Here is a 26,789-nt window from a genome sequence, read left to right as displayed (position 1 = left end):
TCCTCCTCTCCCTCTCAGCCAGAGCCCCCCTCCGCTCTGTTGTCGGTCCAATGTGCCCCATCATGGCGGCCCTTTGCGGGACCATAGGGACGGGACTATCCAGAGGAGGGACCGGAGGGAGGAGCAGCCAGGAACGATGACGTAGGATTGGAATGAGGGAGTGAATGTTCCGGGTCAGAAACTGAACGGGAGAGGAAATTAACTCCGGGACGAGACGAAAAAACAAGAATGCTAACGTTACCCCCTTCTACACGGAGATGTAGTCTGTGTTCTATACGCTAAAAAGAGGGGCTTTAAAAGCGGCGGAGGTCGATGTGAGACGAGGAACCAAGCGGAGAAAAAAAAAAACAGGTGCCTACAAACTAACCAAAGTGAGACAACGACGGAGAATAATTCCAATATTCGTCGCCGAACGTTAGCTCGGTTACACGATTTACTTGCAGTTGGAGTTTCGGTTTTTACTTGCCTGTGAGTTTCGCTTCACTTGTGTTTGACGGTATATTAGTGCAGGACTGTCCCACCGTAGCAATCTGTTGCATCCCCCGTCCTCCCCACTGTTGGTTTATCGCACCTCCCCCGTGATGTTTCACTGTATACCCCTGTGGCGGTGCAACCGTCATGTTGAGATGATCGATAAACGCCACTGCTCCCTGTTGTATGTGCCCGATGAGATTTATCGCTACGGACGGAGTTTGGAGGAGCTGTTGCTGGATGCCAACCAACTCAGAGACTTGCCCAAGGTAAGCAGAAAACCACTTCCGCTCACTCATTTTAATGGCAGGTTCAGAGGCAGGGTAGCTTATTTTTGGTAACACGAAATGCGTCCCTCCAGTTAAAGTGATTCTGAGACAGAGCTGCTAACTGAGCTGATCAGGCATCCCGTGAGAGTCTGGTGGGAGCCGGGGACAATAATTACACAAGATCAGCAAGGCAGGCATCATGTGTCGGTGGATATTTCTGAACTACACCTCCCATCGCAGGTTAACTCAACGCATACATGCCACAGTCTGGCTTTTGATCATAAAACATTTCATTTGAGTCCCAGGCGTATCAGGCATTCACAGCTTACTGCAAAGCCAAGACATAGTGTCTGATACGTCAAACCTGTTTGGGCAGGTGGTCCCAGGCTGAGGTCAGAGATGATTTCTGCATGACAGAGAGCCATGGCTGTTTGCAGAGAGCATTACATGTCTAACTCTTTCAGGGAGTTCAACAGTGATACAATCCAAAGTCGCAATCTTTATGACTGTATTCTGATACATACTAAAGAGGTATGAGTAATGGTGCTCTATCTAGAGTAATATTTGTTCAATGGTAGAGGTAGGCTAAATGATACGAATTAAGAGAAATATCATTAGTAGTGTGGATATGATTTCCAAGAAGGTAGTTTAAAATAAGACAGTTGTTTCACTCATTAATGTAAAGGTTGAAGGTTCATGATTGATCTTGGAATTAATTTTTACAACAAAAAAAGCAAACGCCATCCGCTAATGAAGGGGAAAATGCAATTAATTCTGACGGAAGTAGCTAAAAGATTCTGTATCCTATTTAGTGAAATAATTGATTCAACACCATATATCCACTGAAGAGCCATATTCATAGTACATTAGGTCATCTTTAAAGTCAGTCACAACCAGAAAAATGACTGTAGGCTAACACTTTAGACACACACACACACACACACACACACACACACACACACACACACACACATTGTGAATCATATGATGATTGAAGTACTCATCACTGCCACTCTATTTTTCTTTAATATAAACCATGTAGGAGGACTAGGGGGGGGCTACTCTGTGTGAATTACTGATAGGCTTGGTGAGGTGGGGATACACAAGCCCGGTCTTCTTACTTGACCCTAGCGCTACGGATTAAGTGGGATACCAGTTAAAGGATTTGCCGTTTTTTTCCCCCATGGGCACGAATGGTTCATGTAATTGTCTATGTCGGGGCTAGAAACTGATGATCCCTAGAGGCTGACCTTTTATAACAATGTGGTATGATCTTATATAGTCGTGTCTTTCAACTCTGCTGCATGGCTTATTTGTTTGTTGACTTATATCATCATTTTACTAACTTGTAAATGCATCTTTTAACATTTTTTTTAAGCTCTATCTATCGTGATTTTTGTATTTTATTTATGTCCTGTGCTTATTGCTCTGCATTTTTGCATGTGTCAAAAAATGGCTATAATCAGTATTGCTTGGCTGTGTTGCTCTGCATGGCTTCTTCTGCACTGAGAATGCTTTTTTTTATTGCTGTCTTTATGGCGTCTTGTTGTCTTCTGATATGTTTTAACCATCACCTCAATGGTTTTTAAAACCTCTTGCCAAAGTACTGCAGTTGAAAATTAGCCAGCTTGCTAACACTGGCACATTTACAGAAATGTTAACTAATGTGCATTGTCCTTTTATAAATAAATAAGTAAATAAAGGAATAGAAAATAACCTGTTGTGACTTCTGATATATAGCCAAGAGCTGCTACAGTGAGTAAACGGAATGACTGACTTTTGTTGTTTTATAGCATTTTCCTTTTAACTTTTTCAGCCAAACCGGTTTTATTGTAGGAGGCGCTCTGAGTTCCGCTCTGAAGAGTGTATTTTAGACCTAAATAAAAGTGTGTATAACTGAAGTCATGGTCCGATCAGATGAAAAGCTGATTGGATTGAAGGACTACAGTATTTTGTGCCTTTGACATGTCATTTCTTTTGTTCACAAAGAAAACATCCCTCAACCATAAATAAAGCTACTGGTTAGCTCTTCAACTTTTTAAGTAGTTTATGTCGATTATTTGGTTTTGATCTAAATAGAAAATACACTGATTTTGACTACACTTTACAGGACCCATAAAGGAAAGAAAAGAGAACTGAAATAATATTTTTCGGCCTGGCATGTCCATAGAAATGTGATGGAACTCAGATAATGTGAGCAACCTCCCATGGCACACTGCTTACATTGTCCATTGGAGAAAAGCACAGTAAAACAGGTATTCTTACTGAAAACAAAGACAGCATTATGTGTTTTGTTGTTGCCTCACTTGTGCATTTGTATGTACTAGTGTTTTCTAATGAAATCATTGACCTGAATTGAAGTGCAGACCAAAAAACCATGAACCGACACACATGGCAGACAGTACACCTGACAAACTAGGCACTGGCAGGGAAAACCATCTACTTGTTGTCTGTGCCCGCAAGGGTGTGATTAGCAGGTGTACTCACATTGGGACAACACACACAACTGCGTGACAGTATAGGCATCTCTATACTCAGTTCAGAAAAATTCTAAGTATGTTTAGAGGGTAGAGGGCTGGCAGCAAGATAAACTGTTTATTGTGCTCTTTGGCATGTAACTAATGTCATCAATGCTTGCTGAGTGAACCCAAGACATGTCTAACTGGATAAACCTTTGTATCAGTCCAGTTCAGTACTCGCTGTGCGGCCCCATTACATTTGCCTCAGAGGTAGCTGAATGAATGCTGACCACTTATTTTGTCATGACAGTGATGTAACAAAGACATAGTAACATATTTCAAGTCAATCATTTCAACCAGCAGGCAGATCAAAACACGTGCACGTCTTAACAGTGAGATGAAACGGCAAAGGTGTGTTTTATCATTAACAAGATGAGGCAAGTTAAACTTGAGCTAGTTTCAGTGGTTTTACATAAAGATCTGCTGACCAAGTCATGGAGACATGTAGAACAGGTTTGTATGGGCATGTTTAATTCATAGGCCCTATTTCTTCTAGGCACCTTCTTTTTTCTTCTTCGATTGTTTTATGTAATGTTTGTGCTGAGGCAGTGGACCAAATTAGCAAACAGTAATTTCTGTCTCTTTATTTATTCAAAGTTTCCCTTCAGCAACTGGCCCTCAAGATGCATACCATCCTTATGGTTTGTAAACAGTCGTTAGCTTACTAAACAGCCGCCAAACTAAGAAACTGACTGGAGAAGAAGAAGAAGAAAAGGAATGCAAGACTTGCTGGAAATGCTCTTGCCTGTTCGTCCAGTTTTAAAAACAAATGCCAGTTTCACTGTTCCCAGCTCCAGTGACAATGTAAGACAGAGGTGTTGGTGGCTGTGTCAAAGGAAATAACTTCATCTCTCTTAGATCTGCATGGTTATAATGCATAATGGAGTTATTTAGAAATGACACAAGTAGTCAATGAATCGATAAGTCAATTGAGAGAAAATTTTAGCAACAGTTTTTAAATCAATTAATCGTTTCAATCATTTCTCAAGCAAACATTCTCTAGTTGCAGCTTCCTCAATGTTAGAATGTGATGCTTTTCTTTGTCATATATGATAGTAAACTGAATATATTTAGGGTTTGGACTGTTGGTCACATAAAACAAGCAATTTGAATACATCGCCTAGGGCTGTGGGAAATTGTATTGGGAATCTTTCACTATTTTCTGACATTTGTTAAGACTACACGATTAATTGGGCAGATTATAAATACAAGTAATCGTTAGTTTACAGTCTGAAAACTAGCCTGAAAAACAATAAAATGACCAGATAACTTTTTGTTCCAACATCAAACATGTGTTCAGGCTATAGTTGAAACAAGTAGTCAGTTAATCAGTTTGTCAACGCACAGACAATTACTTTGCAAAAATGCAAAATAATCTTCGGTTAGTTGGACAAAACAATCTTGTTCAGGCCTGAGCAGCTTTTTGGGGGCCATTGAGGCCTTTCAAAAATTACACACACAGTGATAGAGAGAAGAAGCCACTTTGTGCCAGGAAACTGCAGGGCCTTTGACATGCTGTAGTGGTAAATCAAGTGGTATTATGAATCCCAGAGCAGGAAGCTGGTGGTTGAAATGACTTACTAACTCTTCTGAGAGAAAAAAGCTGTCAAAAAGGTAGCACAGTTGTAGAGTTTCTGCACGTGGCTGTGGTTTAGACAGTTTTAACTCTGGCCTATGCTGTGATATGTAATACTGTATGCATATCACCATGTAACCTTAGACTCCACTAAGCATGTCATGTCTTTTACTTAAGTCTAAATGGCTGTAGAGTTGGGGCCTGGCAAAAAAAATGCTGCTTTTTAATGATGATTTTTCTAACGTTTTGGTTAGGTTATGTAAGAATTTTGTTACTAAACTTGTTGTATGAATATATTAAGGGCTTTTGTTGATATCTTGAAGTGCGTTAATTCATGCACTCACTTCCCACAAACCACCTTCAGTCTTCTGCTTGTTTTCTAACAAACAGTGCTGAAGGTGAAACTGAAGATTCAAACATTGACTCGGGTTAATGTATGCTTGACTCAGCCTGTTTTTGTTTTTGTCTGTCACACACGGGTGATTGTTTGGGGCGTGGCGCTGAATGACACCGGGAAGAGCAGGTTTTCTGTCAGTATGCTAATGCAAGACTCACAAAGCAAATATGCGACTAGAGTAATACCGACTCAATTATGTATTGCTCTTTATAGTTACTCCTCTGATTGTCTTTATTGTTATCATTTGAATGAATCGGCCTTTGTTTTGTCTTGAGCTGAAAGTTTTAAATCCTTGAAGGATTCGGAGTACCTGTGTTTGCTTCTGGCTCTGATTGCTGTGTCAAAAAGGAGTGGCATAGTTCAAGTAGGAAGTCTGAGAGTAGTAAACACAATGGTATAATAAACCTTAATACTGAATTTTCAATATTTTCTTGATCTGCCACAATTCAGGTTAGTTTTCTGGAAATGTTCAAGTTTGTACAAGTCAAGATTCCCTTGATGATATCACCAAGAGACAAATCTTGAGCTGTGAGATTGGAAGTCCAACTGCACCCTATATGTTTTGAGAGTAAGTGAAATGTAAAAGTGAAATTAGGTGGTTAGGATGCAAAGCTCAGACAGCAGTCATTATGTTTGAACTGTCTTTAGAACTTGGAAAGACGTGCATTTTGTAATAGGGTGGAGTTTGACTTTTGGACTCTTGAGCTCTTGACGCCTATTCATTGTGCACCCATTATTAAAATGTGATCTGTATCTGGACATGGTCTACAAATAGTGACCAGCCTATCTGGTCACTATTTGTCTTATTTTCAAAAATGCAAATGCATTTTACACATTGCATTCACACCGAGCTGCAGGTGATTATAGCTTTTATCAATTTTTTTTGTCCTTACCCACATTTAACATCCAGAAACAGAACACTGGCTTCTGTACTTTGAGGGCGGTAGTGTTTGGAAGTGGCACACTCATTAAGAATTAATCAGAAGTCATTAAGGCTGGTAGAAAAAGTGAGGCTATTTTTTATTTTTAAACCTTTTATAACAGCTTCAGTAAAGTTTTACAAAACGCATTACATTAACCTGAGCATACACCTCCATGACAGTAAGCTAATATAATGGGGAACCAAAGGGGAACACTGGTCTACTATTGTCTTTAAAATAAAGATACATTTTCCTAAAGCCTAAAAAGTGTTCCCCTACCAGTTTTGCAGCCATACGCTACCTAAAACACTTTGAGTGGTAAACAGGTGGTTGTAAAAAGCTGTCGCAGCTTCAATTCATGTTGGTTACAATAGATTCAAACAGTGACACATTTTTACAGCATAAAAGAGTCTATCAAAGTTATAGAAAGGTAGAAACCTGCAACTTAATCAACTTGTCTGCTTGGAATACACAGCCATTGTGTTACGCTGCTGCATTCCTTGTGCAACAAGTGCAATAGGCTTGTGCACAAGAATGAAGAACAAAGTTGTTTAATAAGCCACATTTAGGCAAAAATATGTATTTGGGCTGAATGATGAATCTTTAACAAATCGAAATCGCGGTTTGAAAGAATTCGATTAGCCAATCGTGAAGACCGCGATTAATCAAATGTGAAATATTTAGTTGAATATTTGGTGTAATCTTTGATTTAACATTTTTTTATTTCTCTTTTCATTATTATATTTAATGTTTTTTCATAAGATAACTGCTGAGAGAATGTTACATATCACAGAATTGTCCTATTTTCAGTGGATCTTTAATTTATTTTTGTATCACTTTATATATATATATAATATAATTAATATCTGGCAGGAAAATCGCAATTAGTTTTCTCCCCCAAATAGTTCAGCCTTAATACTGGACATACAGGGTACAAAAGTACGGATCATATTCAACAGTCAACTTTAGTGATTGATTGAATGATAAATGTAAGTATTTAGTTACTGCATTCATGGATGAGCTCTCATGGCCAGCTTCCTTGTAACTAGCAATAGCAGGGAAAAAACAAAGGCCAGAGGGGAAATTCATGAGTCTGGTTTTCTGTTCCTGCCAAAACATTCAGGTAACCTGAAGCAGTATTGTTAGCTACCTGCTTTACCACCACACAGGCAAGGTTCTGCCTGCTCTTGTTCTGGGCGTCAAGTATGTGCTTGTGATAATTTCTTTTGCATATCAATAAGTGTGCCAACTGGATAATTCTTTTCTATAAGTTGACAATAGAGACGGATCTCTGTACTTCTGAGTTGCAACCTGTAACCTGTGACCATGCCCTCTCCAAACAATTTGATGGGTTGTATCTGACTATCTAAGGCCCGACATTCAGTCTGATAGTGTCAAAAAAGCAGAGTAGAGAGGAGAGGGGGGGTCTGTAGGAGACACAGACTTTGGGAGACAAAAAGTAAAAACCTGCTGTAAGACATCCATGGTAAAGCTTGTTGAATATTTAAATATCTCCAATGAGGACACTAATTTTAATTCTTTAAAAATGGCTTATCATTGAAAGTGGAGGTGTTTTATCAATAGGACCACTTGACGTGTTTGCTATTAAACCCCCTCTCTTCAAAATATCCATTCATGTCAAAATATCATTTGTGAAAAAGCATACAGTTATAGCTGTTAAGAGCAGCCATGCAGTTATCATAATATAGAGGGTATAATGTTATACATTGATAATATTTCAATATTGCAACTGTCAAAGAGCATTCCTAAAATGTGATAACATTTAAAACCTTTTCCTAAATATGCATTTTTTTTCACCTTTTAGCCATTTTTCCAGCTGGTGAAACTAAGAAAACTTGGCCTGAGTGACAACGAGATCCAGAGACTTCCACCAGAAATCGCCAACTTCATGCAGCTGGTAGAACTGGATGTCTCTCGAAATGGTAAGAAGGGCAAACACTGAAATGCCAAAGCAGCACAAAAGTAAACGAGAATATTATAGCACATGTTACATTTCATAACTCTTTCTGTGTGGTTTTCTGCGAGAATATGTTTACAATTAAGCAAGACAGCGCTAATGTCAGCAAATGAATCACATTGACAGATGTACTCCTCATTAGTGAAACTGATGCAACAAACATGCATACAAATAAAGCATGGCTTGCATTAAGCCCGAATCTCCCAAGTCATTTTGTATAGACCCAAACATATTCCTTTAGATACACTGGTGAGGTTTCTCTTGCAACAGAGCAGGCTGCTCGCAGTTGTGGCTGTAGAGCGAAACCATCAGAAGTTAAAAGAAAGCCAAAACAGACATTTAACACACAGTGCTGTTTGTGTTGAGTTCTAATTAAGTGGAAGTGGTTTGAACAATGGTACATGTTTTTTGTGTGATCAAAATTGAATGCAGTTTATTTAAGAGTTAGACACGGGTAACATAACTATTGAATAATAAAACAGGTTTATTCTACATTAGATTCACCTCTGAATACCATTTTTTGTTGTTTATCGCTTGCACTTCAATTCTTTAATATATTATCTTGGCATGTGTTATTTAACTACTGCTGTATCATATATTTATTTTTTTAATAAGGAATGTTGTAACCAGTGCCTTTTCTCTTATTCAGACATTATGGAAATTCCAGACAGCATTTCATACTGCAAAGCCCTCCAAGTGGCAGATTTCAGTGGAAATCCATTAACAAGGTATTCCTCCAGATTATGATTACACATCAGTCCTATTTAATACTTACTTAATGTTGGTCTCTTCTAAAATAGTCAACTGTCTGGGTTTGTAACATTGCTAAAACCTTACATTTCATTGATTTTGATACTTAATCTTCCCCCCCAATGAACAGGCCCATTTATCCAGATAAAGAGATTTTGGGATAGCAAAAGCAGAGAGTACATCTTTAACAAATAATAAAACGATGCATTTTTCTTGTGGAGAGGACATTTTATTTCCACTGTCTGCACTGTGTGTGTTTTAAGATCCACTGCTGTTATGGACATTCACACACACTCCTTGACAGATTGCAGATTGTGCATTTTATTGTGTGGGTGAGACTGAATCTAATTTGCACCTCAGCAGGGACAAAGCCTCATTGCTTTGCAGTATATAGTTTAGGGGGGAACAATGAATAGTATTACAAAGGCTTTGGTGTTCAATACTTTTAAATTAAAATAAAAAAAAAGCCTTTTGTGTGTTTTAACTTATCATAATTGAAAATATAGTCATGATGTTGTTTTGACAGCATCAGAAAATATGAATAAATATGATTTAATTGTCTGTATTGGCTCTGTTATTAAAGGACCTGTCTTTTGGGGATTGATGGCAGGGTCCATTTTAAATTTTAGTTGTGCAAAAATGTATGATAGCTTGCTTAATAAAATATACAATACATACATACATCCGTGACTGTACTGACCTGGACACATTCAAAACACTTATCAAAACACACCTCTTCTGATTAGCTTTCCACATACAATAGTCTTACATTTCTCACTTGAAAGTTTAAAAACTGGTTTCCAGCAGGTTCCTGTTCTGCAGAAACATAAAACATTGAACACAACTTACAGTACGTAAGGACAGAAACATTTGTACAGGACGTCTGCATGGACTAGACAGATACAGACAGCTAAAACAACAATACAGTTACGGCACATGAGGACAAAAACATTGGTACAGGACAAGAGTAATACCAGAGCAGAAGTTGCCTTTTTTTTTGTCTCACTAGTTCACATTTATGTAGGATGCTCAAAGACAATTACTTACAGCTACCACCAAAAATGGAGAAGCACTATTTTGTTATTGCTGCTATTGATCAAAGTGTGACCACAACTAGCATTAAAGAAGTCCCATCTGGCCAACCCCAAAAACCTGACAAAAAAGTATACCAGTTGTCTCGATCAAGCAGATAATGAGTCCATTTAGAAAATGAAAATATGGGCACTTAGTATCCTTTTTTCAGGAGACCTGAGCACGGTGACTTTTATTGCCTTGTTCTACACACTGCTATTATAATGGATTGTGTAGCACTAAACAATTACTAATAACATGTTCAGGAGCATTTAACAAATTGTACAGTGTAATCACAGCCTAACAGGAATATTTTGACCCGATTTGTTCCTTTTTGATCATATACAAGTTAAAACATTAGATTTTATGTAAAGCATAGAAAAGGGCAGGGCACACGGCAAAGATGACAAGCAACAAGTGCAGTACAGTACAGTCTCCGTAGAAACAAAGCAACATGGGCATCCAATTAGAATCCTCTTCTCTTGCTAGCCGTAAAATGCTAATTTTCATCCTCAAGTTAATGTCAAAAATACTTTTTTATTAAATAATTCTCTGTGCATTCCTTTTCCACCGGAATCTTACCTTGTGGCCTTTTATTTTTTCAGGTTACCAGAAAGTTTTCCAGAGCTACGGAATCTTACATGCCTTTCCATCAATGATATTTCATTGCAAGTTCTTCCAGATAACATTGGGAAGTAAGTAAATGCATTGTTTCATCATATTTGCTCTGACATATTAAGTGTATCTTGCCTTTGTCTGTAAAACATTTCCTCACAGTTTCATAGCAGCCTGAGCTGCATATAATGATGTATGTAATGATGTCAAGGGACTTTTTGTCATGTAACTTTCCACCTGTCTCTAACTGCATTTTCCTAAATCACGCTTTGCTTTAGCATTTGTGGTCTTGCTAGGATAACCATTCATTTCACCTCTACATTATTAACTTCAATACACCAATTTCAGTTGTTTTAAAAGCACACATTTACGGTGGCCGACAGGGGCAAACGCACTGCAACTTAATTAAACGCACGCAAATAGACAAAACACAAGCAAATTAAGAAAACATCTTCATTAATTTGACAACACGTGCAGCATTTAGCAAACACGCTGCATATACACACAACACAACCAAATACAAAAACACGCTGCAAATATAGAAACAATGCAAAAAGAAAAGCACAATCCAGGCCTCTGGGGGGAGTGCTAAGTGTGTGTGTGTGTGTGTGTGTGTGTGTGTGAGAGAGAGAGAGAGAGAGAGAGAGAGAGAGAGAGAGAGAGAGAGAGAGAGAGAGAGAGAGAGAGAGAGAGAGAGAGATTTGCTAAATGCTGCACGTGTCGTCAAATTAATGAAGATGTTTTCTTAATTTGCTTTTGTTTTGTCTATTTGCATGTGTTTCATAAAGTTGCAGTTGGTTTGCCCCTGTCGGCCACCTTACATATTTGCTCAACCAAACAACTAAGCATGAGCGACAACATTTTCAAAGTCCTGGCACTGTCTCCCTTTCCCCCTATCGAAATAATTTCTTCTAAAGTATGGCTGTGTGGGAGAAAAACATACCAACCACATTACTCGTCACGGACACATCAGTCAGTGTCCACTCCTTGGCTGCGTTGTCTCTGTTCATGAAAGGCAAAAGGCTTGTTGTGAAATGGCATATAATCTGCTCCAGTAAAAAAACATTTCTGGACAACATTCTTATTGTTATGAGGTCTTCCTTCTTGTTTGAGTTCAGTTATAATTGGATTTAATAACAGAACTATGTGCTTTTAGGTCAAATTGCCACAAGGGACATTTTTAGTAGAAGTTTGGAGTTCAAGGGAAACTGAATTAAAGGGACAAAAATGAAATTATTTTTCTGATGTTGATAACTACAGTAAAGCTTGTGCTGATGTTTTCCAGTAGTATTTTTTAAATAATTATTGGCAGTGCTCTGGATGGCATATTTTAACCATTAGATAACTGCTGAAACAGTTGGAGCTAAACTAAACCGAGATGTGTCTTGGCTTGCCGTGGTGTCATAAATTAAGAATTACTGCTTAACCTCTAAGGGATGATGCATGGCAGGCGGAGGAGAGCCAGACTCGGATTCAAGAAAGGATTCTTTTTGCTCCTTTTTAGTGATCATAAGTCAGGATTGTAGTCTTTGAAATAAGACTACGCTACTTATCGATGGGCTTTTTAGCCTTAATGTTAATCTGATGTTCAGTGTTAAGCCTAAGGATAGACCTAAATTAGATTTCATGCAAGACACAAAACACCAGATGGATTTTCTGATGAAGATCCATACTGTAATGGATTATAGTTACGTGGGCTAAAAGTGTGCTAAAACAATTGTGGCTGTGCTGTGTGTTCTTCAGGTTCTAGATATTTCTGTGGTTGAAACAAATTCTGCAAAATGTTAAACCAAACCTAAAAACAAAACTAAAGTCAACGAAAATTAAAATGTGTGCTTGTTTTAAACTGAAATGTTGGAAATGTCCTAAATAATACTTCTGATTTGTGGTCTTCTTGCAAACCATTTGCTAACTAGCAACACAGTGTTTTTGATCGACAGAATGTATTTCAATGCCTTCCTTCCTTCTATTTATCATATCATTTTACCATGGTAACAACAACAAACTGAACAGTGATATGAATCTGTTTACTACTTATTTTGCACACAGTCTCTTAGGGTTACCTTTTATGACATATACAATACAGAGTTCAAGAGATCTCCTAACACCCTTTTCCTCCTGGTATGTGCCCAACATATGTCCCATATCTATCTTACATAAGGCTTGCTCTCTGTCAAGGGAAGAAGGTAATGAAGAACATAGTGTGGGTTTTTAGAAGTGGATATGATTAACGTTCAAGGGGTTAAATGACATCAGGGGTTTATCTCCTGTGATGGGAATGTTTTCTGACAGCGCAGCGGACTGCTGTGGTGAATGAAAAACACAAGATGAAGGAAAAGTAGCCATTGTATTTCACATACCTACTAGATTATGTTAATCCCTTTAACTCAGTCAAACATTTATTTGCTTACATTATGAACGGAAAGGCTTTTTGTTGACTCCTCGGTCCGTCTCTAATACCACGCAAGGCTGAATAATTTAGTCTGATCAACAAGACGGACTTTGTACTGTACTAGTTGCCTGTTGTCATAAAATCCTCCAGTAATTGGGTACATGTACAGTACTGAGGCGTACATAAGCAGCAATGCAAGTAACCCTGTACTTTGCTTTATGACAGCCATGGAGACATTTTACTCTTCATTTAAAGTATGCAGTAGTTGTTTATGCTACCGCAATTTCATGGCCCTGATAAGACTGACATGCCTCCAAAATACTTCCTGTTCTCAGATATCTGATTGCAAGGACAGATTTTACAACCATTTTTACCTCCTTGTTTTAGAAATACTCAGAGCATCATGTATAATAATGATCTGTGTTGTGGAGATACGAGTAGAAGTTGTATAGAAACTACAGTTCGAGGCATTTTCAGAAACGTATAATCATCTGTTTGCCATTGTCATTGCAGCCTTTCCAATTTGGTATCACTAGAACTCAGGGAAAATCTGCTGACATTCCTACCAGAGTAAGTATTCAACCAACTGCACTGTCCACATATGTGGATATATATTGTTGTAAGAGAGTCTGTGTTTTCTTCAATGGTACATGTCAAGGAGCGACGTTACCTTGTTAACAGAGGTTAAAAAGTTATATTACATGAAGCAAGTCTGCATTTTAATTTTGACTGTATTTTCATTTGAACCTCCTTTGCACGTGTCATCCACAGGTCACTATCTATGCTTCATAGACTTGAAGAGCTCGACCTAGGAAATAATGAACTATACAGTTTGGTAAGTGTTTTATCTGTAGGCTAGGGGGAAATGTTTACTCAGAAGAATGCCACATGGCTCACAAAATGAGCAGAAAGAAACTTTGTTTTCTCCTATTTTCTTCTTCTTGTCACGCTCAAGTAGATTAGCATCCCTCGAGAACAGCTTTCACCTCTTATCACCCAGAAAAGAGGATGGCCGTCTGCTTTGAGCTTTGGTTTTAAGTTGTAATCTTACGCGAGCAGTCGGACTCTGATGTTGAATGATTTACTGACAAAAGAAGCAAAGTCAGGCTGTCAAGAAATGGCTCTTTATGTGTTTTATTTTATATATCATGTGTGCATTTAACTCGATTATGTACATTGTTGGATGTTATCTGATATTTTTTCTGCTCTCAGTTTTGATAATTGATATTTGGTACAGTTCTAAAACTTAAAACTACTGTTTTACTGTTGACACTTAATAAATATAGTAAAGAAATGATAAATATGTACACATGCCTAATACATGCCATATGCATTTCATATACCATAGTACATTTTAATTGTAATCTTTGAATTGACTTTGACAAATTTATAGTAGCCATGCTAAAATGCCCTCTTGAAGAAAGCAGTGCAGCCTCCAATTCTTAGGGGAAACAAAGTATATGGGAGCATTGTGGAACCTTATTTTCATTAAACTATTGACTTTTAGTGCTTATGCTTCCAGTGGACTGCATCTTGCTGTGTGGCACTGTGTTTGTAATTTGAATGAAAGGAAAACTAAGTCCGTCATCAGAATCAAGTCACTTACATTGTATTTTTCTGCTTTGTTGTCACTTTCTCTTTCTCTCTTACTCTTTCCATCCCTACATGTTTTCCTCCCACATAGCCAGAGTCAATAGGCTGTCTTGTCAGCTTAAAGGACTTGTGGCTTGATGGAAACCAGTTGGCCGAAATCCCCTCAGTAAGCTTATCAATCTGTTTCTTGTATTCTAGAATATGTTATTGTACCACCATTTCATATAGTTATTTCAATTGCTGTGTGCAACAAAACATATAGGGCTTTGAGCGACACACCTTAATAAGTCTTCAAATAGAATCAGAAAATACAATTTTGAGCAAGAACAGTCCTCTTATTAACCCCAAGATAAGACAAATCTTGTCTTTGAGTCATGTTGGCCAAAACCTGAAATGCACAAATGTGTCCTCTGAATATAAATGTGGTGCAGTGATTAATTTCAATTGTACTGTATAAAGACATGTTCACATTATCAGAGTGGTCACATATGTCCCATGTCGTGGCCCAAGTCCTGAGATTAAATGCATAAACAACATTGATTCTACTCTGCTTTCCTAGCTTGTATTTTCTGCCCTGTTATTGTAACTTTACTTACAACAAGTCTCTGCTCTGAACTTTAGGAGATGGGCAGTATGAAAAGCCTGTTATGTCTGGATGTATCCGAAAACAAGATGGAGCGACTTCCAGAGGAGTTAGGTGGCCTGGTGTCACTCACTGACCTGCTGGTGTCTCAGAACCTCATTGATGCTCTACCAGAAAGCACTGGTGAGCGTGTAAATCCTCCAAGCTCTTTTATTAGCATGATTATAACTCTTGGGAGCTTGTTTCTGGTATGTTTTCACATACTTTTACAAGATAGCAGCATACATTTTCCACAGTATCACAGTAACTGCTTCATCAGTCTGCTAATCAATGTCTGAACAAGGTTTATTTTAATTGATATATATATAATTTCTTTTTTGTTTCTTTCTCCGCAGGAAAACTAAGAAAACTTTCTATATTGAAAGCTGATCAGAATAGGCTAACTTATCTTCCAGAGAGCATTGGTAACTGTGAAAGCCTCACTGAACTTGTGCTGACAGAGAACCAGCTACAGGTGTGTTTGCAACTGTATTACTGTCCAGTCTTTTAAAATTGAAAGAAAACAATGGGATTAGTACCTATATAGTTCATTTTCATTAGCTGTTTCTATGTAGATATTGCATAACCAGAGTCAATGAAAGCAGAAGCACATTGCATAATGGTTTTGGTATAATTAGGAAGATAAAGAATCCTTCCTCTTTACAGATGACATCAGCTTGTTATATATAGTGTAGATGTGTTTGTTTGTGCCTTTTTACCAAACTGCATCAACACCACACCTGTGGTGAAAAATGCACTATTTAGTTAGCCCTAACATTCAATAGCCCAAAAAGCATAAAATAACCTGCCTTTTATGCTGTGCTATGTTTTTGAACTTATTTAAAACATTAGCACAGCCTCATATTTAAACACTGACATCTGGAATGTGACAGGAATACATTGAGTTGTTCTCACAGAGTGGAACAGAGATTGAAAGCCTCATTCAGGGGATGCATACATGGCTGCTCCTAACAATGCATCTGTTTTTCTGTTTTCTGTGTAATAAATGAATGGACTGTGTGAGCAACATATCTCTCTCTCTCTTTGTCACTGTATTGGTGACACATGATGATTTTGTTGTCTATGTTGTCCTTTGGATAAATTGACAAATTGATCAAACAACAGTTTAATAAGTTGTTCTGAAGAATGCAAAGAGACAAATGAGATAAGGAAATACTCTTGTGTGGTTATTAAGCTTCCAGTGTATTTAAAAACTCCTTATGTTCTAATTGTTTTGATTAATTTATTACAGAGTTTGCCTAGGAGTGTTGGGAAATTAAAGCAACTTTCCAACTTCAACTGTGACAGAAACCAGCTAACGTCACTACCTAAGGAGGTAAGCTTTTCACATATGAACCAACATCATTTATTTCTAATCTAGTTTGAGGATAAACCCCTTGAGACCATGGGTGTATAATAAGAACTGCATACAGTGTCTGAGGCGGAGCCCCGTTCATTCCTATGAGAGTTGCTCAGTGGCACCTGAAGCCTTCATGGAGCCAAAAATGACCCGGCTGATTGGCACAGCTTCCGCACTGTGCGCCGCACTAGAGACCTCTGCCGGCCGAGCTGGCTACTTCCGGTTTGGCGCTCCACTAACTTGAATGGTGATTACATGGTATAATCGTGCAGCTCTTCTAGACTTTCCAAATATTATTGGACCGAATTGGATCAAATTCTGATAGTGAAATGAGTCATTTTGCGGGGGTTGTGACACTGATATAAAGACTTCTCTTTCGCCATGTAAGTCTATGGGAAAAAGTCTTTTTGGATCAGATGGCATTACGTGATGGGCCGGGAGTTGCAATTCCACTATTTGCCCACTATGTTCAATTTGCTTTAAAGCCTGGTGCACTTCCTGGGGGCCTGCTTGAGACGCACCATCTCGTTTTCCAGGGGGTCCTCGGGCACAAAAAATATAAAATGTATATACACATGTATACATATCCATAGATTAAACAGAAGTACTTAAAAAATAAAAGCTATAAGGTAGCGCAAGTACGCGCAAGTGTCAAAATTGCAGACGGTTTGCCTGTAGATGGTACACATGGACACACTCTACATATTCAGGTCTAAACCATGGCTGCTGTTACTTTGAGGTAGATAGGTGGCGCAGTTTAGATTTCAACTGTACATCTCAATTAATGGTCTGAAACTGCTGTGACCTGCAATATAACATTCTAATTATTACAAACCTGTGATTTTCTCTGTTTTGAGTACAGTGATGCAATGCTGTTAAGTTAGACTGCATTTGTTGTTATGTAATTCTTTATTGCACCTATTGAGATTTTCATTGGCTCAAACTGTCTAAAGTTCATTCACGCGTGGATCAACAATGCTCTTACTTGTTGAGCTCTCTCATTTCACGTTTACTGCTCAGTCCTCTGGTTAGTTCAGCTCTGTCTGAGTGTCTCCATTGTGTTTGTATGTGACATTCTTTTCTAACCCCTTGTCTGTTTAAGTGAAGGTCCGTCTGGCTTAAAGCTTCATCTGAAAGGCTTCCTCTTCAGCCATTGTACAATGCCCCTGTGTCTTAATAATGCAAAGACTGCAGTGTTTGGAGAAAAATAACAGTTGGCCTAGATAATGAATCGATGGCGTCATTGTTTTCTCAAATCACCATTGCATGACATCTCTTAACAACCACAGTGTAACCATGGCCCAAGTATTGATTTGTGCTTTTCTGATTTACTTGACCATTGGCCCAGTTTTATGGATTCTATTGATTGGTGATCACTTTTTCCTGGCTGAATTTTGTCCGCGCGTACATGGAAGCACACTTATGTGTTTGATTTGTTTTAGTAATTTGTTTGTTCCTTGCGCTGATGACTATGAATGCAATAAGCACCTATCATATTAACCTGTGCAGATGATGAGCTTAACCTGCTCCTTTTAAAATGATGAATCTCTGTAACAATACTTGTATCCGGCTCAGGTCTGTATCGGAGCACATTAATGGATTACAACTGCAGTCTAGCCGCTGGCCCATCAAGTCTCTGCTTTGTCTGGCTGCTAGGCCTAATTGTTCCTAATTTTAGGTCCCTCTGCCACATCCCATTGACATTTAACTGCTCTGCCATTTAGTGCACACATGCTGGCAGATTTACTCTGGTTTCTTTTGTCCTGGCTTTGTTAAAAACATTTATACACACTTGCATTTACATAGCTTTTTTTACTAGGAAAAAATGAATACAATTGAAACCTTTATGTGTCTGCCTATACTGTGTACTATGTTTTTGCTTCCCTGGACATGTGTACACTGACTGACGTGCAGCCTAATTGTCTCCTCTGTTACTTAGATCGGGGGCTGCAGTGGTCTGAATGTCTTCTGTGTACGAGAGAACAGACTGACCAGGATACCGTCGGAGCTGTCGCAAGCCACAGAACTGCACGTGCTAGACGTCTCTGGAAATAGGTACGTTCAACAACACATTCATATCTTCTTATTTTTCAAGTTTATTAAGGATCCCCATTAGCCATCACCGTAGTGAAGACTATTCATCCTGGGGTCCAACACAAGACAAACAAACAAAGTGATCAAGGGATTTGAATACTTTGTGATTGAATAGTAAACCAAATACTGAAACATGATTTTTATTTATCAAACTTGATTAATACTTGATAATACTTTCTGATGCCTAAAGATTATCTTGATGTTTTTGGCCATATTACTCACCGTCAGTCAGAGGTTGTTTTGGCTTCTCTTCTCTGCCTGTTTTGGTCCATGCTTTGTCTTCAGATAAAACTGCAGCGATGTCTGCTGCTTTAGTCACACACAAACATGTTCACCTCTGTGACGGGGGAGTGGTTTTTTTCCTCCTCCACATTGTCTAAACAGCTGCAAACCTGCAGGTACCTTGTGGTTTCTTATATCCTACGTGATATGAGCAAGTCAGTGATTTACATCCTGTTTGTTTTCAGGCTCACCCACTTACCGATGTCACTGACCACGCTACGACTGAAGGCCTTATGGTTGTCAGAAAACCAGTCGCAGCCTCTCATCACCTTTCAGACTGAGGATGATCCTGACTCAGGCGAGAAGGTGCTCACTTGCGTGCTGCTGCCACAACAGCCATGTGAACCAGACAATAAAGGTAATGTTTTTAATCAAGCGGAAGCATGAAATAATCCTCAGATGTTTGAATAATCTTCATGAATCATTTGAATTATCAGAAGCGTAGACTGTATCTAGACTTTTTCTCTCATACCGGACTAAAATGACAGCATATGTGGTCATGAACAGTGTTTATTTGCATGTGTACTATCTGTTTATAGATCAGTGCTCCTTAAGTGTCGGGCTTCTTCCAGAGTGAGATGACTTGGTGCCAACACTGTGACAATTGAGTAATATTCCTCATCAGTTCTTGCATCGTCTCTGAGTATTTAGCGTCCCGCAGTTTTGACATTATCACATGATGAAGCACAGTGGGTTTTGCGCCCTCTGATCCTCCCCTGAAGTATCTGTCGATTATGTGGTCCTGTAAGGGATCACAGCCTATAACACATCAGGGCCTCTTCTGTCCCTTGAGGCCCTCCTTGGTTATGTTTTTCAGAAATGTGGTGGATTGGACCGCTAAAGAGGCTTAGCAGCAGCTGGCCTGTTGCCATTAAAAGCTCGCCCACTGGGTATAGAGATGCAGCTGAGGGCCGGCTCCATCTCTGCCTGATACAACAGTTTATTGTAATTTCTTTTCTTCGCTGTCATCCACAGCCTTGCACCTAAATCTATCGGGAATTAACTGCAACGTCTTTGTTGTTTGCTTGTCACTGTATTTTACTATTAAAAAAAGATGTTTGTTTCTCCCTCAAAAATGTATTCATTCATTTTTTGTGACGTGCCATCTCTCTCTCTTGTGGGAGTGATGCAGATGTAAGACTGGCGGAGGTCAGGCGGGTGAGGCTGAAGCTAAGGTTGGGGGCAGGGAAGATTGTGTTGCTGTAAGCCTGTGACTAAGCTGGGATTTGAAACTGTGATCTGGCAGTTTCATGCTTTCTCTTATGAGTGCTGGGTTATGTGACAGCTTTCATTTCTTGAGTTGGCAGATTGTGGAGAAGCAATCATAATTGCAATAGCCATATTGATTTTAATCTGCTGAAGTATTCACTTCAGCGCGCACTGTAATTATATCTGAGCATTTTGACGTGAGCATGGATTCCAGTAACACAAAGTGTTGTCTCTTTTAAAAACAACCACAGGCTCTGATAATCTTGCCCGCTGTGGAGCACTGGAGAGCCTGGTGAATGACATGGCAGATGACACATGGGACAACAAAGCCATGAACAGGATCAGTGTCATTCACTTTCTGGATGATGAGGAGGAGGATGACGACAAGGTGAGACTAGCAAGCTCGAGGGCAAATTTCACAGCCACCCATCCAGAAGTTGGTGATATTGGTGATATTTCACTCTGATTTTAAGCCACTGTTGGTAGTAGAGGAAATGTCAGAGGATCACCAAAAGTCAGGGGCCTAATCCTCTGGAGACCATAAATGTGTTCAAAATGCATATTATAATTTTTGAGATATTTCAGTCTGTACAACAGTGGTGGACCGTCGAAGAACCTTGCCACCAGCATGGCTAAAAACATGTGTTTTCCTCCACAATTTAACTGTAATTAGATCAACATCCAAATTGTGTCAACTTGTTGCAAACAAGCTTATTTGAGTTAACATTTCTCTGTTACATTTCTCTACTTGCAAGGAAAATGCTAGACATTTGCATTTTGCAATGGTGCTCAGTTATGAGGTAGCCTTAAACCATCCTGTCCTATGCTCACCACTTACAACAGATGTACTGTAAACAATTACTCTTTTTTGCTACAGATCTATAAAATGCGCCAATAATTGAATCTCTTTTCCTTCGCACAGGGAACACTACTTCGACGGGCCACGCCTCACCCCGGCGAGCTAAAGACGATGAAGAAAACCGCCGAGAACATCCGCAACGACCTGAACGCTGCCAAAGGCCTGGACTCCAACAAAAACGAGGTCAATAACGCTGCAGACAGAGTGACCACGTCTGTGTGACCTTTACCTCAGAAATGTTTTTTACCTCCTGTGTCTCGCTGTGTCGTCCTGCACAACCCTGCAGACCCCCTTTTTTTTATTTTACCTACGAACCCTGGTGTGGCCTTCCCCTCCTGATTAAACCCCTTGGACGCCTGTAACTTTACTCCATCTCCAGTCCTGTGTAAAACGTGTTTGACTCAGTCTACCAGGGCCTTTGTGCCTTCCTCTTTTTAATTAATGTCCACAGCAATAATCTGCACAGAGATGCTCCTTTTTTAAAAAAACAAACAAAAGATATTTAAAGATTTGTTACTTTTTTAAATGCCTCTTTTTAAAAACATACATTAGGTAGTTGCACTATTATAAGTCTTTTATAATATGGTCAAACCTTCATAAATGTATATTTGTTCTATATCTATTTTAAAACACTGGGTGGATACTTTTTACATTTTGGGCAAACATAAAAGCAGGAGTTTTTGGACCTAGTGATTTAAGGATTATTGTACAGTCTCTTGTGAATATTGATACTTTTATACTTTTTGGCAGCTCAGATGTAAATAAAAATGTATAGCACATTTCTTTTTCTTTTTTTACTTTTCTTCTTTTGCAAACTTGGTACATTTTTCTTTTTTTAAATCGAAGAAATTAACAAAACAGTCACTGATGTCTTTCTCAATCCATATACTTGTCATTGGGTGAGTGGATGGCCTTCAATCCTTTTTTTGTCTGTAAAACATCTAGACCTATTTTTGGATTAAATAGATTTGATTAATTAAGTTTGGATCTATGTACTGCACATCAATCTTTAATTACTCATCTGCAATCTAATTATGCAGAAGTAACAATCCTGTCTTATTTATATGTGCTGTGCTTCACTGCTTTGCAATGTTTTTCAAGTAGATGTCAAAAACAGTTAAAAAAAAAAAAAAGGTTTCTTTCCCTTTTAACAGAGTACTGTATAGAATAATCATCAGAGGTTTGGGGAGAGGTTTGTACCACAAGGATGGCATCCTTTTAAAAATGCAGTTGTAAGAAGTTCCACTTTAATGCACTTCTCGGCGTTTCTCAAATTCTTTTAGATGGTACATCCTAATTTGTATTAAATTGGTTTTAAATATATTGCAAAAAGTGGACAAGAGAAATTGGTTCAAGTGTTGGTTTTTATGTTTTTAATTATTTTCTGATCAAACTGCACAAAACTGATCTCAAATGGGCACTGTGCCTTGAGGTTTGGATGACTTTTTAACCACTGATCAATAAAACGAGTGCAACACTAAACATGTTTCTTATTCCTTTAAATCCTATTGATTTCAGAGAAGATAACGGAAGACTTAATCATCAGATTTAAAAACAAGATTCATTTGGTGTTGTTTTTCTTATTATCCATATCCAAGAATAATATAATATATATAATATAAAATTAAGCTTTGACTTAAACTGGCTTTCTTTGAGGCAACAAACCAAATATTCCATTTCCTGACCCCTCCACTGCTTGTTTTGTCTGTCCAGTAGTGCACGATGTTACCGTAATGCACTGCCAGCATGTGCCATGTTTGACTTGTCCACCCTGCGCGTCCTGCGTGTTGTACTGTCGCTGGCATGCTTTAAGTATATCAGAGAATGAATGCATATTTTTTAATGTTCAAGTGCACCTTTATTTGAATCTCATTGTACATGTCTGATTAACCATTTGTAGATGGGCATACTTATCTTTGGTGTTAAAATAATACTATTACAACTACTTTTCAGTGAATTATCAATTAAGTCAAAACATATTTTAAAAACTGATAATTCACTAGAAAGTAAAAGTTACTGGTATTACTGATGTTCAGTTTCAGGCGCCGAACTGTTAGTACTAAGAAAATAATAATAATAATGGTGCTTTAGATGGCCTCTCACTATTCTTAAATAGAGGCTTCTTCAGTAAGACTACAATGCATCTCAAGCATGGCATCATCCATGCCTCCTTCTCAAGATGTATTGGAAGACACATTTAGGCAAAAGAAATTCTGCTGATCCTACTTTATGTCCTGCCTTGATACATCACAAGTTTACACTTCAAGATGAGGGACGTGGTTTCATCAAATGTATTCCCCACTGATCCATCACTGTCACTACTCATTTCCTTCAAGATATTACATTGAAATGACATTTTCAGCAACAGCTGGTGTCTTCTGACTATCTCCAGGAATGTAGAAAGCCACATACTAACCCATCCCTCAGGACCAATGGCCAAAACTGGGCCATGATCCCAGGCTTCAGCTGGGTGGCAAACAAAGAGTGTCATCAGCAAAGACCCCAACTGTTCCCCGCCAGCGACAGCGTGTGTGGTCACTGCCCCAGTGCAGAGAAGGACGCAGAGGAACTTGAGCAACCTGAGGTCTGTTTTCCAGTTTCGGTATCTTCTAGCTATCATGTTGCATCTTGATTTGTCTTGATATGGGGATACACATTTTTATCAGCCACTGCAGACATTAATAAACTGCAGGTTTCCACTTATTCTAGTTTCGTCATCATCACAGTACATGTCAAGAAACCCTGTATGAGAAGATGCCTATTTAACTGAATGTCTCATCCTTTTACAATTTCTCATTTTGCAAATGTCTTGTGAGGAATTCAAAGTGAAATATCAGGCTCCACAGATGTATATCATACACAAGCAGTACTATATAAAAGCACTGGACTATTTCCTATCACCAGGATGGTACAGGCCAGCTGCCAGAGAATGATGCCGTACCACGATGGCTTCGCCATCACAGAGGTGAAACCCGAGAGGGGACGAAGTCTCAGCATCACAGAGCTCTTAATGCGGGGTCTGGTCTCCAAGGAGACCCCATCCCCAACATAAAGACCTCCTCCATCACAGGGCATCTGAAGTCTTCTTTGGTGACAGAGAAGACCCTTCCTCAGGAATCATTCGTCTCCCAAGTGCCTTTAAGAGTAACTGCACGCAGTATCTTTCTTAAATGTCTAATTATCTCTATGCGGTTGCGCTAGGCACTGTTGGAAATTATATTGATTGTGGCAAATTATTGCTATTCTAATTTTTGTTTGTATTTTCTCCACTCAGGCCTAGCTTTATATTTGTAATAAAACAATTTCCTTTTAGTTACAGATCAAAGTGTCAAGCCAGAGCGGTAGTTTGGGAATCAGCATTGCTGGTGGGAAGGGCTCTCTGCCTTACAAAGACCATGATGAGGTGAGTTCTGGTACAACAGAGCTAGCAGTGCTCTTTTCTCAGGCTAACATGTCTATTTCCTTTCAGGGAATTTTTATTTCCAGAGTAAATAAAGAGGGAGCATCAGGAAAGGCAGGGGTCCATGTTGGAGACAGATTGCTGGAGGTAGGCTGGGAATCATTTTTCCCATATTTGTAATCTTTGTTTATAATTTCCTTTTCACTGACCAGTGTATGACATATTGTTGACTGAATGGAAATCACATACTTGTACTTTATACTGGCTGTAAGAATATTATTACAAAACCTACTTCCTGTTGGTGTTCCTCTTGTGACCAATGGAGGGCATTATACATCCATGCATAAGACCAGCAGTGGACACTCAGCTGGGACTTCCCCTAAGAAGATAAAGCCAGAATGAGGCTGACAAATAAAAAGCCTAAACCAATCTCTAGATTCACACCTTTGTAAATTAAAGCTGATTAGAAACCCTCATCAGTGTCTGTAGTGGGAATATACATGCTATTTTCAGATAAACTATGCTGTGTGTGAGTGTGTGACTTAATCCCTCACCTCTGACTCCTGCTCCTACTTTCACCGAGACTGAAAGTGGAATGTGACCATGGTCCTTCCAGGTCAATGGCCTCAACATGCAGGCGGCAACCCACCACGAGGCGGTCAGCGCCCTCAGGAATGCCGGGAGCTGCATCAAGATGAAAATATTAAGAGAAAAGCTGCTACCTCGAGAGGTATGTGACCCGGACGAACGTCAGGATCCTCTGGACGTGACAGGGCGACAGCCGTGCACCCAGGATGGCGGAGACCAAAGAGGAAAACAGCCCAAGACGGAGAGCGTGGAAGACGGTTTGTCCAAGAAGATTGAGGCGGTTGTCTGCAACGGCAGCAGCATTGTGGGTGGTTTACTCCAATCACAGCACAGAGTATACTTTTTAAATTTCACCATTGTTTTATGATGTGCCTCAAGCCATATGTGGTTTACCCCTTCAAAATAAGTCATTCTTATACACTTCTTTTCTTTGTCTTGTCTTTTTGTATTTCAGTCTAATTTGATGAAACATGATTCACTTCAAGGGGGGAAACACACAATGACAGTAAGCAGATTTCTCATCCCTCATTAGGATATAGCAGTGTTATTCCAATGGGGGTACATGTATCCCTAGGGGTACTTTGGTGTACTGCTCATTAGAACCTTTCCCGAATTTAAAAAACAACTGCAAAAACAAACTATAATTACTAACTAATATTTAAATTATATGACATTTTGACATTATGACTTTTTCTGACATGCATGTACGTAAAACATGACAACTTGTTCTGACAGATCCCGCGGATCATCCTCACTCATCCCTCTATCTCAGATGAAGATGTGGAGCTATGGACACAGACCCCCAGCAGAGAGCCGTTACATGACTGTGACATCCCTGACAGACAGGTGTACTGTTCCGACAGCGCTTTCTACCCACCTTGACCGCAGTGTAAGGGTACATACATGAAGGACAAAGATTATTATTTACCTAGCTCTTTGTGGTGGATTAGTGTAAAACAAACAGTTTGAATGTGTTTTTTAAGCTTTTTGTCTGTCAGATATTGCTGCTAATAATAGTCTATTTGGTGATATTAAAGTCATTTGCAACTTTAAGACTTTGTTTTTATTACTAAAACCACAGAGTTTTGCCTGTGCAACTACATAGAACAGAGACTGTAAATCATGAACAGACTGCTCTCTCATGTCCACATGAATTACATGTCATAACTTTAAATAAAGTCAATTAAACAATGAATGCTGTTGGCTACCTCTACTTCACACCGCCCTGCTGTAAATTATGAATGTTGCTGGTAAATAGTGTCTCCGCCCATGGCGATGTGAAGCTCTCAAACTTTTTATAGTCTGTAGACAAGATAGATACATTTTAGTTGACAGTGTGTCAGAAAGGTGTTGGTTTGGCAGCTTTTTGGTGTAATTTGCAATAATGTTGTGCTGGATTGCACCATATTGCACAAGTGTTCGTGTTATTGTGTCCACCCCATGAACGTTTGCTTATGATCACAAACATGACATGACTACTTGTTTTAACAGTGATGCTCTGCAGTGAGGACTGTTTGCTGAGTGATAATAATCTGGGGACATAACTTGTTCGAAAGCAAGTGTCACGTCACACGCCAGAAATCATAACAAATGTGACTTTCTGCCTTTTCCACAACTAATGGATATTAATCCAGGGAAACAGGATTATATTCAAATCATGTAATGGTTTAAGGCTATAATTTAAGATTGACTGCTTTACACAAAATAAATGTGATTCTCTTTACATATTTAAATTTTAGGCACTTATCAGATGTTTTTTTTTATCCCGAGTCCCTCTGAATGAATACCAAATCACATAACACCAGAGGTAAAATAAAGAAGAAC

At 38.9% G+C, this 26,789-nt stretch overlaps 2 protein-coding genes across 2 annotated transcripts; both read left to right on the top strand.

The window, feature by feature from the left end:
* Positions 1–153: 153 nt before the first annotated feature.
* LOC144532176 (leucine-rich repeat-containing protein 1-like) lies at positions 154–22,459 on the top strand. Its single transcript, XM_078272779.1, has 14 exons — positions 154–740; positions 7,978–8,095; positions 8,780–8,858; positions 10,557–10,646; positions 13,472–13,528; positions 13,730–13,793; positions 14,643–14,717; positions 15,173–15,317; positions 15,530–15,648; positions 16,426–16,509; positions 18,473–18,588; positions 19,095–19,267; positions 20,370–20,506; positions 21,041–22,459. Exons 1-14 carry the CDS (start codon positions 582–584, stop codon positions 21,197–21,199), a joined length of 1,575 nt encoding a protein of 524 aa, XP_078128905.1. The 5' UTR covers positions 154–581; the 3' UTR covers positions 21,200–22,459.
* Positions 22,460–23,426: 967 nt separating this feature from the next.
* On the top strand, positions 23,427–26,147 carry LOC144532809 (uncharacterized). Its single transcript, XM_078273749.1, has 7 exons — positions 23,427–23,561; positions 23,882–24,121; positions 24,291–24,380; positions 24,447–24,524; positions 24,994–25,269; positions 25,420–25,470; positions 25,701–26,147. Exons 1-7 carry the CDS (start codon positions 23,427–23,429, stop codon positions 25,845–25,847), a joined length of 1,017 nt encoding a protein of 338 aa, XP_078129875.1. The 3' UTR covers positions 25,848–26,147.
* Positions 26,148–26,789: the final 642 nt, after the last annotated feature.

This window comes from Sander vitreus, chromosome 17, assembly GCF_031162955.1.
Source record: "Sander vitreus isolate 19-12246 chromosome 17, sanVit1, whole genome shotgun sequence".
Taxonomy (NCBI): domain Eukaryota; kingdom Metazoa; phylum Chordata; class Actinopteri; order Perciformes; family Percidae; genus Sander; species Sander vitreus.
This window is presented reverse-complemented; position numbering and strand designations above follow the sequence as displayed.